Source organism: Ambystoma mexicanum, chromosome 7q (assembly GCF_040938575.1).
Source record: "Ambystoma mexicanum isolate Mex_15411 chromosome 7q, UKY_AmexF1_1, whole genome shotgun sequence".
In the NCBI taxonomy this organism is placed as follows: Eukaryota; Metazoa; Chordata; class Amphibia; order Caudata; family Ambystomatidae; genus Ambystoma; species Ambystoma mexicanum.
This window is the reverse complement of record NC_090941.1, coordinates 862500802-862514329: the sequence shown is the minus strand read 5'-3', so window position 1 is coordinate 862514329 and position 13528 is coordinate 862500802. Positions and strand designations below refer to the sequence as shown.

Sequence of the window (13528 nt, the reverse complement as noted above, 5' to 3'; positions counted from 1 at the left end):
CCCTTCATCCTCCTGAAGTTGAGAACGAGGACCAGCAAATCAGGGATTAGAAACACCCTTTATTTACAGTACTACTTAAAACTGTTCTTGCACCAACTGTATAAAGCTCATTGCCATACTGTTCCTTCAGAGAGATGTTTCATTTTCGTCTGCCTCTTCTGTCAACTTGTGCTCAATTCTGTACAACACAGGGGTTTCTGTTTCACATAATAGCTATGCCACAATTAATTGTAGTTAGGCCCTCCCAGTCATTTCTTTGCCTGGGAAAATGCAACAACAAACATCCAGGTAGTTGGAAAACCAGGAAGGCAATGTTCTCCATCTTCTGAAATCTCTCCTTGTTAGTCACCATGGCAAAGCTGTCATGTTGGTGGGAGCCCCGTGCGATGGTTCTTTTGCAAGTAGCCACATGATAATGGTGTGGGCCTCTTGCATGCAGCCTCAAATTCACAAAGATGCGTGTTCGGGGATATGTATGAAGATTTCCAAGGAGTTGATAATCTACCAGAACCTTTATACAAACACACATAGTTGACTCTATGAGAACATGCATTTCTGAAAATGAAAAATACCATTGGAAGTAGCAATTTCATTTTAGTAGCAAAATCATGTTTCCAAAGTAATAGTTAATGCATTAAAATGTACTCAAAATGAACTGCTTGCCCTTCTTTTTCCATTGCACATTGCATTCTTTGTCTGCAGTGCTATTTCCAACTTAGTATTTAGTTTAATATTTTTGCCTTTGGAAACAGAGACTATAATTTTTGAGTGCTTTCATCCATACAGACATAGCATTTGAGGTCACTTGAACATCAATTTCAAAACAATTTCCCAAATAGGCCAAGCCGAAATTGAGCTATATACTCAGCCAGACTCATTTCCAACAGTCTTTACTGCCTCTGAAGTACAGGAGAAATTTGCTCGCAAATCACCTCTTTCACCCATTTCAGACCTCCAGCAGGACCTCAGCATTTACTGAATAACACATCATACCGTCTTTGGCCTACATGCAACCGTCCCCTTCTGCAGCAATGATTTGAACAGCTTTGAGATTGTAGCTATAATACTGTACATCACGCTGTATTTTAGTATTCAGCCTTTGTTCAGCCTTTGTTATAAAGTCATAGGCTGGTTTTCTTTTAAATGCCCCCCCCTCCCTCTCTCTCTCTCTCTCTCTCTCTCTCTCTCTCTCTCTCTCTCTCTATATATATATATATATATATACATGCATATATATATTTACTATTTTAGTAGTTGGTTAACTTTACAGAGGAATGTTTCTAATGTAATGTTGCTCCCAGAGCAACAATCAAACCCCACACACACAGAGACAAGAAAGGACACATTCCCTCAATTCGACACAGCCCATTCGACTTTCTCTATGTTCCCTTTTTAGTGAAATACCTTTTCAACAAAGCCCTCCAAACACTTCTGAATTCTATCTGGGATTTAATAAAGGATCTGGTAAATGTCTAAATAATTCAATGTTGGACTGTATGCCACCCAGCTCAGTCTACTGTCACAGAAAATGAGCTTCAATAGATGTGTTTTCTTTCAAAATAAACATTCTTTCTCATAGTTCTCTTGATTCTTGAGAAAAGAGCCACTTCCAGAGCACTAGTTTTCAAGGTGAACACACCCATGGGTTTTGGCTGGTTATATTGTAAAACGTGTTCTTGGATTACATTATTTAAACTTCCAGTGTATATACACACCTATGTGCACTTAATATACACATTATATTATTTACATGTTTGAAGCTCTTTCTTTGCAATCTTTCATTTAATATCCTTTAATGCTGTTTATATTTTGTGGAGAGAAAAAACAAAACACCCTATAGAGTGGTATAACGCCACTAGTGTTAACTGGCAGTAAATGAGGAGCCATTAAAGAACCAGAACTACTTCTTCATGATACAATCAATTGAATCGGTTTGCAGTAAAGTAGTGAAATTATTGACAATGGTAATTCCCTCACCACCAGTGAATACTTTTTAACCACAAACAATTACCACTATAGAACAAAATATAGCCCAGCATTCATTCAAATGAGTTGCCATAATAATATCAGCTTGCAACTGATGCAAATCATTACCTGCTGTTGCAGTATGAAAAATGCATCGTGTGTAGACGGTGCACACAAAGGCACTGCTGGCGGACTCATTTGTACCTCAGGGCTGCTCATGTGCTGCTAACTGTAGAAATGTGAATATTTCATATGAAGCAGCATTTTTTAAACCAGGCAGTACTATTTCTACACCTAGCAGCATTTTTCAATATACTGGAATAGCAAGAAACGGTATCAGGTAATATTATCCCCACCAAATATATAGCCATATATATGGTTGTCGGGAATGCCATAGGCAATATTTTTGGGGGGTTAATTTGTGGGAGCGGGGGTGTCCACCGCACATTTAAAAATAATGCAGGGTTTGCAGGGGTGTCCCCCGCAGGGTCCATGCCTCAATATTGCCGCAAAAATATGGCGATATTTTGGTTTTGACATATTTTTGCGTGGATATTAACACATGGAACCCAAGAAACCCTATTTTCAAGTAGCAGTACTTTTACAGCTGGTGTTTATTTCTCCCTGGTGGTATTTACTGCCAGCTGTAATTCCATAGTGTCGGTAGTGATGCTTAATAACAATGCCCCGGAGTTGACTGTCTGGTGGAGTGGTAATCTTGGTGCGTTAGCATTTTAGTACCAACAGTGTTCCTTACCTTATGAAGACTGTGGTGCCTTTCACTGTGGAACAATGCTGCCTGAAAGCATAGCCCCTGATTTTGCCTGCATGGAATTGAGTATATCACCATTTGAGTGATAGTGCACTTATTGCCATAAGTCATAAAAACATGCTGATTTCTTTTCACAAAGCAGCACTGGTTCCCGAAACATCTTGCATGCGCATCTAAGAGAACTGGTCACCTGTCACTAGTGCTTCACTTAGAAGTGCCCCACTCTGCAACCTACTCCCTGAGCTACCTCTATGATTTCAAAGCCATATTTCACCTTGGTGCTCTTTGATACTACTTTGATGGATTGAAAGGTAGAGGTGTCCCTTCACAAGTTGTCCATTGTTATGTGGTTGGCATCTGGAAGTGGCTGTGGGGTTGGGCCTGCACAAACCCTCCACTGTGTTTGACATGCTCAACCAAAAGATCTTTGATAACAGTCACCATTTTGCATAAGTACCAACAAAATCAATCCAATTAAACAAAATAATGGAGTGTACCAGATGCAAGGAAGAAACAGCTTTATTTACTTTATTTTGCAATAGTAACAGCCGGGAGAAAAACCAGAAAATCTCTCAACCCGCCCGCACAGGGCCACAGAATATAAAAAGGAAATCCATAGACTGTACATACATACATAAAACATTTCATACACTTCTAACATAGTCATTGGTTACTCTAATCAAAACCCTGTAGAACCCTGTACATTAGAATCTACCAATGGCTAAGCCACTATCTCCAAAACCACCCAAGTCCAACCCAGCAACTACAACGTCATCACAATGAGTATCATTAACTTACTGTTTGATTGGATGACAGGTTTCATGCTGACAGTGATAAAAAAGTCTTTATGCCATTTGTTGCCACTTCTTAGGGTGGTCTTGTATATTGCATCCCTCTGAGACAATCCAATTATCAATTAATGTGAACAGAGAGATCGAAAGCTGGCTTCAAGAAAAACCAAATACTCCCATCTCACTTCCCATGCTCGGGCCCCAATAATCCCAGACTGTTCCCTAACCTTGAATTGCTCATTCTGCAACTCTCGTCTCGATACATGTAGCCAACGCAGGTGCACAGTCTTTTAATTAGGTAATGGGACGAATAGCTGTTTTAAAAAAAAACATGGCATGCAGAAAATAATTTCTCGTATTTATTGGTCTCACCAATACATTCTACCATGGGTGAGATCGCACTCACCTGTCACTGGGGGCACTGTGTATGTAGCTTAGCTTTGTATCTTTGGCAATGTTGCTGGATCCTCGTGCACATGTCAGTCAAAGCTCTCGATATTCATCTAGTTATCGTATCGAACGAAAATTTTGCATCTGTAGTTTTGAGTCCTGGATAAAGTCTATTCTCACAACTTCATCAAACACCATTCTATCTTCCCTTTTTTCCTGACTTTGGCTGTATGGTGTTTTCCGAATAGTAGTGAAAAAGGAAAACTTTTAATAAAACCTTGTGCAGCTTTCAAATGGGGTCCCTGTTTCAAGATGGCGACACCCTTGCTCAATGTTACAAATCTCAACAAAACTAATGTTCCAATATATACCCTGTTCAGCTATACATGCCACCCTTCATTATTTCTATAACGTCTCTGTATTCAGAAATCCTGAAGTGTGGCAAAACGAACTCTACTCTACTCGTGTCCATAATCTACAGAAAAACATGGCAGCTATTCAAACGACAAAAGGCCTAAAAACATTTACTAAAAAAGGTTTCTTATTTTATATTTGTTTTGCTTGGCAGGTCCAGGAGGCATCTGTCCTACCTGCACCATCACAATGTCATGATCTCAGCGGCAAAGTTTGGAGTTGGCAGATGCTGTTAAGTTCCTCTGCCATAATTACAACTAATTGTCATCATATTTTACTCAGTCTAATCCACATGCTTGTAATAGTGAACACACTCTGTAAAGGAGTTTCAGTAGCAGACATATTCTGACACCACATGCATCTAACTGGAAGACTTAATTCATACATTAATAACATAGCCTGGCCAAAACATGAACATATGCCTTACTCGACATTGGAAAAACAATAACAATCTTGCTTCTCTGCTTGCCAAAAATGGAAACTACTAGCCAATGTCACTTACAAATGAGAAGCCACCCACCCAGCAAAACATATAGTCAAATATGTCTAATTACTGTTTGAAACCTGGCAAACCTTATCATTGAGTAGTGCAGTTGCTTCTCATAATTGCCTTTCTATATGATAGAGTCTCGGGAGGATAGATCAGCGGCAACGTGCTTGCCTTGGAAGTAAGACGACACAGAGCAACGCAGGTTCGATCCCCGTGTCCGCGATTAGAAACCTCTGGGTATTAAGCGCGTTATAATTAACCTATCATATCATAGCTGTTTCTTCTTTTACTGAAGGAAAGCTTCAACCAATCAAAGTGCATTGTGTCAGATCAGCTATCAGCTCATTATGTGGTGTGTGTGTGTCTCCTGGGCTACAGTAGAACAATTGGCAAGCTTAACCTTTTAACTGCCATGGGTATTCCCCCCCAGTGCCAAGGCCTTTTTTGGTGATTTTGGTATTTCACCATGCAAAGCCTTCCAGCATTTCTCCTTCATTAACCCCTTAAGTGCCAAGGACGAGCTATCTCGTCCTTGGCACTAGGGAGGTAATCCCAAGGACGAGATACCTTGTCCTTGGCACTTTATATGTTTATCTGTTTGTGTTTCTCAGTACAAATTGTATTTTTGGGAGGTGTGGTGGACTGCCAATGAGAATACACTCACGTGGGGTGAGATCTACTTGATTTTGCATCCCATCACCTTACCTGAGGCCGCTGCTGTACTTGTGCAGTGCTCAATGCAAAATATGGAATTCCTTTTTTTATGAAACCATGCTGTTGGCCTCCCAAGTCTCCAGAACTGGTGTTTCAATATCTAGTGCAGCCACGTCATGATCTAGGCATCCCTCATATCGCCTTATGGCATTGCAGCTGGGAAAACATTGCTGTAAACATAGTAAAGATAGCAGGGATTAATGGCGGGATGCGGTAACAGTGATTCCTGTCCTTGTGGCGCAGGTGAGCTGAACTGGTGGAGTATGGGCAGCGTGTCTGAGAGGAGCTAGTGCCGAGGCATGAACACACCGTTGGTAGAGGTGTCTTCGGCATAAGCATTGTACCGGTAATGGTGGACACGTTAATGGTGGACATAGCAGGCAAATTAATCATAGAAAGAGGACAGAGGACTGCACACCCAAGAGTGTTTTTATAAATAAAGGAGTAGAGGTCTAGTTACCAACGGCCATCGTAGAGTGAAATATCATGACTGTGCTATGTGTTGCCACGCAATTTGATGTGTTTAATAAAGGGTGCATTCATACAAGGTCTAATTTGAGTGTATAGATGCGCTCAACCGTCCCTCTTTTACCTGTATTTGCAGAATAGTGAAATCTCTTGTCTAAGGATTACAAATCTACACATTTTCAGATTACCATACTGAATAAATTAAGTGGCAAAATGGGATATGATATGATATGATATGGCATTTGTAACGCACCTATACACAAGTGTTTCATTGATGAACATTGGGATGAACATTGGAGCCGCTTACTGGATCCCTATCTGATGTTCTGAGTACAGTGATGAGCGCCCTATTCAATTCCTCCAAATGAACACCATTTTACAGCCTCTTGGTACACCTTAGCCAAGAAAGGGGGAAAAAGAATCAATATTAATCTGGTCCTGTCCTCTCGTAGGCACCTACTGGTCACAAATTGCACAAACTGTTGACAATGTAGCAGGTGATAGGATTGCAAGAAGCGCCGGTGTGATAGTACAACATGATTGTTCAATAAATCCACAATGAAATATACATAGATAGATTATAAAAGTCATATCTTCTGCTAAATCACAGCTTTGGGAAATATCCAAATGAACACCATTTTACAGCCTCTTGGTACACCTTAGCCAAGAAAGGGGGAAAAAGAATCAATATTAATCTGGTCCTGTCCTCTCGTAGGCACCTACTGGTCACAAATTGCACAAACTGTTGACAATGTAGCAGGTGATAGGATTGCAAGAAGCGCCGGTGTGATAGTACAACATGATTGTTCAATAAATCCACAATGAAATATACATAGATAGATTATAAAAGTCATATCTTCTGCTAAATCACAGCTTTGGGAAATATCCAAATGAACACCATTTTACAGCCTCTTGGTACACCTTAGCCAAGAAAGGGGGAAAAAGAATCAATATTAATCTGGTCCTGTCCTCTCGTAGGCACCTACTGGTCACAAATTGCACAAACTGTTGACAAAGTAGCAGGTGATAGGATTGCAAGAAGCGCCGGTGTAATAGTACAACATGATTGTTCAATAAATCCACCATGAAATATACATAGATAGATTATAAAAGTCATATCTTCTGCTAAATCACAGCTTTGGGAAATATCTTCATGTTCTGTATATCAACAGTGGATGCATACAATGATGATTACTGCCTCCTTTGAACAGGTAATTTATAGAATACAAGATGTTATACGTGTGAAAATGCATGTGGTTATACATACGTTTAAGGAGACATTTAAGTGATTTATGGGATAGCTTGAATGTTCTACATGATTTTGTCATTCATGTGGAATGTGTGTATGTGGGGGGCGGGGCGCTGCTGCCCTTAAGGCTGTCACTGGTTCCAAGAAGACGTCTGGATGGCAGAGAGGACCCCTGTGTTCTTCTCTGTGGGACTAAAATGACAGCGGTTTACGTGCTGCATGGTGCAGTTGGAAGGTATGAGGATATCAAGAACATAGGATAACGTAGGCATGAGCCATGTTTTCTATGTAGAGTTCATCAAGGGTTTGTGTGTAAAGATGTGATGAATCTGTGTGGGTGTTTCGGGGGTGTTGGCGGCGCGATTGCGAGTGTGATGTGAATTAGATTTTAGTTATGGGGCTATTGTGTTGAGTGCATGTTGAGTGTTTTCCTGTGTGCATGAGAGTTAGGATGGGGAGTGATGGGTGAGATGTGATGGACATGAGTACCTTAGATGTGATGGTTAGGGGTCATGAACCTTACCATTTACAGTTCCCTTTTCTTTGTCCGCCTTTTGCTGATAACACTCAGGAACACCTGCACTTTCTGGGATGTCATCTGACTGACTCAGCCAATCAGCATGTTTGCATGTTCTTAAGATGGTTGCTGCTCTGTTCTGGGACAGTCAGGATGGAGGAAATGTAACTCTTTTTTCTGTCCCTTGCCAATGGAGTTGATCCATCAATATTCAACCAAGACATAATGTATTCATTATTAGAGTGCAACTGCACATAATATGGGATGAGGTAACATTACTGGATTATTCTCCAATAAGTCAACAATTCTTTTAAACTTTTAATGTAATATAATAATCTATATTCCTTTTAGCCCCCCACCCCATACAGAGGACACATCTGTTACCCTAAATTGTGCAGACAGGCACTCCCAGGAAACTCAAGGCAGGGTCTTTGCGATAGAGTACTGACTCACCAGATGAATTCAGCGAACATGCAGTCTTCGAGCGATTGATGATACGTTAGTTAGATCCAAAGCAGTGCTTTAAATGGGCCGGTCCTACCCGCCCCTCAGTACCTGCACTTCTTTTTTGGGAGAAAATGAGTGCCTGAACGTCTCAAAGACAAAAAGACAGTACTGGTACTCTCCTACATGGCTAGATGAAAATAGATGCATTTCATTTAACTGGATCGCAAAAAAGTACTAAGCTCCTGCAGCCTTTGGTGTTTAAAGCTGTGCGTTGCCCTCCTCACTCCCCCGCCCACAGTGTCTGTAATGTCTCCTTCAAGGCCAACGCGGCAGAACAAAAGGAGAGATGCAGGCAGCCCCAGAGCTGGCATACCATTAGGCGTGGAGCCCCATTTTCCCAACTGGGCTTTAAAGGATACCCATGGGGCCCCTACAGAGTTTTTGTATGGAGCACGTATTGATTTTGAAAGAGTGGGCAATTACGTGTTGTAAACCCTTTCTTTGTTGTTAGTAGTACCTTTTCTAATATGTAAATGTGTATTTAATTGGAACTGTGATACGCATTATCTAAACAATTAGACAATGAAAACGAGCACTAATAAAACTCACTTTTTTACAGCTTAGTTTACATCTATGAAGTCCGTTAGCTGCACACGCAAAGAAGTCATTTTATATAGCTATTCAAATTTTCTTAACACAAGGCATAAGAAGTTTGTATGAAGAATCCCAGATTCACTTCAAACCAAAGTGTGTGATCCTTGGCAAATAATCAAATTTCGCTGTGCATTCATTGCCTGCAAAAAGGGGAGTTCTCAAAGCATGCCATCTTTTGTACATTGCAATACTTGTGCCAAACATAACAAATTCAATCTGTGATTGCTGAGCATCTTTGAGAGATGGTTTCACTTGGCTGAAAGAATCAAATTTAAAGTGAATGATTTAATAGTAAACCATTATACTGAGATGTTGGTTGGAATCACTGAGGTTTGTTTGTTTGTTTGTTTATTATATTTCTATAGCGCTCCGGACCCGGGAGTATAAGGACGCTTAGTACAAGTTATAAGGCACAGTACATGGTAATAAACAGTAGTAGTGATAGCTCAACAAGTATACATGATATATGTACATATATATATATATATACAGAATATACAGACAGTAGAGGTAATAGCAACCAATAATGACAGAAATGAGCCATATGCAATATGTACAATTTATAGCTGAGGACTAACTTGAAGGTTGACTTTTTGTCAGAAGCCACCCAATGGCAAGTTTCCTGAACGATTGGAAGGATTTCAGCACAGCATACGCCAAAGACCATGCTCAGAAAAACAAAACAGACTTACACTGGGGGTTAAAGAGAGTTTGGGCCTCATTACGAGTATGGAGACAGCCATGCCCTTAATAAGGATTCAAACCATGGAGGACCCGGTAAGTCCTCATTGGAAAAACCCATCCCCATTCCCATTTGAGCCCAAATAGGGCTCAATGGGAATGGGGAGGGAGCTAATAACGGGCCTGTTAATAACGGGCCCGTTATTAGCTCCCTGGTTTTACCAGGCGTCCTTACCGAGTCCCGCAAGGGAACCTCGTAATAGGGTGTCCCGTAATGAAGGGTGCCGGTCCTCATTACGGGAGCACCATGGCCGTAATGAGGCCCTTTGAGAACATGACTGACCTGTGAGGAGAGGGTCACATAGAAGTGGACACAAATAGGGAAAGAGACCCGAAGAGTGAGACATACATAGCAAGTTAGACATATGGAGAACTTCGAAAAGGGAGATGAACTGAAATGGATGAGTGAGCCTCGGCCGGGCTCAGGCATAAGTGTGTCCTTCAGACCCTTCCAGGCTGAACCCTGGCTCACTTAAAGCCTAGATTGGTCAGTATTTGCACCTAATTCTTTCCAATTAAAGCATTGATCCAATGTGCTATACTGGCAAATGAAGATCTTCTGAGTTTGGATATGTTGCTGTCTTCAGAAGATCGAGGAGAGGGAGACATACGTAAGGGATCACAGCTGGGAAGAAATCTCCTGTGAGGGCTTTATCCTCATGCACTTCTGAGCTGACATGTCTCTGCATCACATGTTAAGTTATCTCCCATTTTGATGGGTTTCCAGACCTGAGGCACAGCCCATGGTTCTGCAACACAGCTCCATATAGTGCCCCTCCTTATTAAACATGTCAGCTATGGTCTGGGTAGTTTTTCCCCTCATATGATGTAGGTGGGTTTGCAGTCTATTACGTGTCCCTCCGTATCGCCCGTGGGCCAATGGCTTAGCTGCTATGAACTCTCATCCCACAGAACGTGTGAATGCGCTTTATGTATCTTACTGTATGGCCTCTCTCGCAGGGTTTTCATGTTGTGTTGGTGTGGGTGGTTGTCTTACTGCATAAATGCCTTACCCATTGAAGTAGTTGTCTATTATGACACTGGCCTGAATGACAGTAGGGACTGTTTGGACAGTGTGATTTGATAACACAAACTAATACAATTTCCTCCTTAGCCTGGAAATAGAGAGCACACGTTTTAAAACATATTTTCTTGTTATTAAATGTCTTATATGGAGAGGACACTTTGTTGAGTGAAACTGTGAGCATGTTGTGTGTCTGTGTGTGTAAAGATGGGAGGGAGGGTTGCTGTGCCTGTTGCCTATGGTGTGTAAGGGAAGTAGTGGTGTGTCCTGTGTTGCTTGCCGTGTTGGCCATTAGCAGTGGGAGATGGAATGTCTGTGTGTGAATGGGAGGTCAATGATGCGTGGCTCTCCTGTCGCTACATGGCTTAAGGAACAACGGAAGATTTGAATAAGTAACTGAAATGATAATGATAATGATGTGTTATTTATATAGCGCCTTAATCCAAAGCGCTTTACAGAGGACATCGCCCCCATGCCATCCGTGGAGACAGCAGCATTTGTATGGAAGCCCCTTGTTTGTGATTTCAGCTTCCTTGCTGCCCCCTATAGGGGAAGAGCCATGCACTGCAGTTAAGAGAGGAAAGCGATTGACCAAGCAACATGGCACTCCTGTGCGAGGAGTGCGCAGATTGCATGAATTATTGAACAGCTGCGGCCTCAGAGCCTGGAGCAATGAGGGTGAAAGGTCGTACTGGCTCTTGTGACATCTAAATTGACCTATGGAATTCTGTGAGCACAATGCACCAATTGAAAAACCGTTTGTGAAACAGGCACATAATATTGAGACGTCAGCGTCAAAGTGTTTTCAAAATGTGCAAGACATAAAATGTGATGAAACTATATGACTTGTTTGTCGTGTTGTTTTTGGCTTTTTATTTGGCATTGGAACCAATGGTAAGGTACATATGTAAATATATGCAGGGTGCAGCATTTGCACTCTCCACTAGCCACTGGCTGGTGATAATTGACTCTTGGCAAGTATAATATATCTACTCAAAGAAATGATTATAAAGCTTTGCTTCTCACATTGTGCACAATGAGTTTTTTTTAATTGTTTATGAGAGATAAGCATTTTCATTAAACACTCTGTATTCCCTTATCTTGCAGGGGTCATTTATACCGCGGATGTACTCGACAGAGAGACCACACAATCCTATTGGCTCAGCGTGTACGCCACGGACCGCGGCGTTGTACCGCTCTATTCGACCATTGAGATCTACATTGAGGTGGAAGATGTGAATGACAACGCGCCGCTGACCTCTGAGCCCATCTACTACCCCGTGGTCATGGAGAATTCCCCCAAGGATGTGTCGGTGCTGCAGATCCAGGCGCAGGACCCTGACTCAACTTCCAATGAAAAGCTGTCATATCGGATCACTAGTGGAAATCCTCAAAATTTCTTCGCTATAAATTCCAAAACAGGTAGGGAACCGCCATGTAATAATGCTGTGTTACTAATGCAACCAGGCTGGCCTCAAAGTTAGTACCTGAAGTAGCCTTCACTGTACAATACATAATGCGTGCAAGCTGTTATGAAAGGAAGACTTGTGTATTGATCGAGAATTTGCCTTCAGCTTCACTGGGATTGACCTGAAACGTAATGGCCTGAGGGATATGCATGCAAAATAATGCTAATGTAAGAATATTAGTCAAAGACCTCACTTGTCCTTTTTGTAGCTGACAATATTTTGTACTGTAGTTGCTTAGAATCATTAATACTCTGCTCATAGCGTGTGTTAAACTTTGGGACTGCACATTAAATGATTCGTTTTTTTCTCACCTTTGAAAATGTCTCCATGAAAGGCGACTTATGCCCATATTTTCATTTAGTAAATCTGTGCACTAGGCTCTTGCAGCGTGGGTTTTAGGATGGATCAAACTACTGATTCTCATCACATGGAGCAGAATGCCAGATTGGGGTGAAAAGCTTCCCCTTTGACATTCTGCCGCATTGTGTGGAATCTGTATTTTTACACTGTCAGTCTCTCTGATTGGGTGGAATTTTGCGTTGAGTGAGCAGCTGTTCAGTTCCGTCATTGAGGAGACCATAAATGTTCTGAGTGGCTGAAGTTACTGGCATTCAAGTCAATGAGAGCACACCCACACACAATTCTAGCTTCCTGATTGGCGACAAATCTTCAAATGCAGCCTATGGCAGAAATGATACGAGGTGATCCCAGGGAATTCTGCTCCACCGTCACAGTTGAATCGGGGGGCAGATTCCACAGCTGGTGCTGCTTTGGTAACATTGTTGCTCATCCCTAGCATTAACTGCTCACAATGGAAATACCAATCACCTAATGAGCTAACAGAAGTTCTGAGAATGTACCATCCCTTAACAGAGTCTCATCAAGCCAGGAAAATTGGACCCCAAACTCTACTGTTCCATAATCATATATTTGCTTGCACAGTTTCATTTTGATGCTGTGACCTGGATATGGAGAATGTCTTAATGTTATGTAGATTGGTGCTTTGAGATCTCTGTCATAGGTATAACAAGGCGCAATGTTGAAGGTTGAAGTGGTCAATACTGGTTTGCAAATTCGCTCACATTGCAGCCCCCAAATGAGAAAAGATTCAGCATCCTTTGTCACAAATGACATGATTTAATATAGACGTATCTCACATAACTGTTTTGGTAATATTATGGTTAATATACTGTTAAAAGAAAACACATGTAATCGTATTTACTGTTAAAATATTTAAAGCAAAATCGTTGGAGTCTATTGTTAAAAGTGGTTTTCCGAATGTCTGAACGGTCTCATATATTATATATATGGTCTTATAGTCTTATATATTATGTAAATGGGAGCAAGTCTGTATTTCTTTCATCTCAGAGGGTTAAGTGTCTCCGAGTGGATTGGCGCCTCGCTGTGTGCCAACGATATCAGG

General features: G+C 41.4%; 1 protein-coding gene across 6 annotated transcripts in view; it reads left to right on the top strand.

Annotated features, from left to right (window-relative positions):
• The window catches only part of FAT3 (FAT atypical cadherin 3), a 1069235-nt gene that overhangs the window by 288565 nt on the left and 767142 nt on the right, over window positions 1–13528 (top strand). For all 6 annotated transcript variants that reach the window (XM_069639361.1, XM_069639365.1, XM_069639363.1 and 3 more), the window contains exon 3: window positions 11744–12058. In XM_069639361.1, the coding sequence (XP_069495462.1) occupies window positions 11744–12058 (315 nt within the window). The remainder of the gene's footprint in view (window positions 1–11743; window positions 12059–13528) is intronic.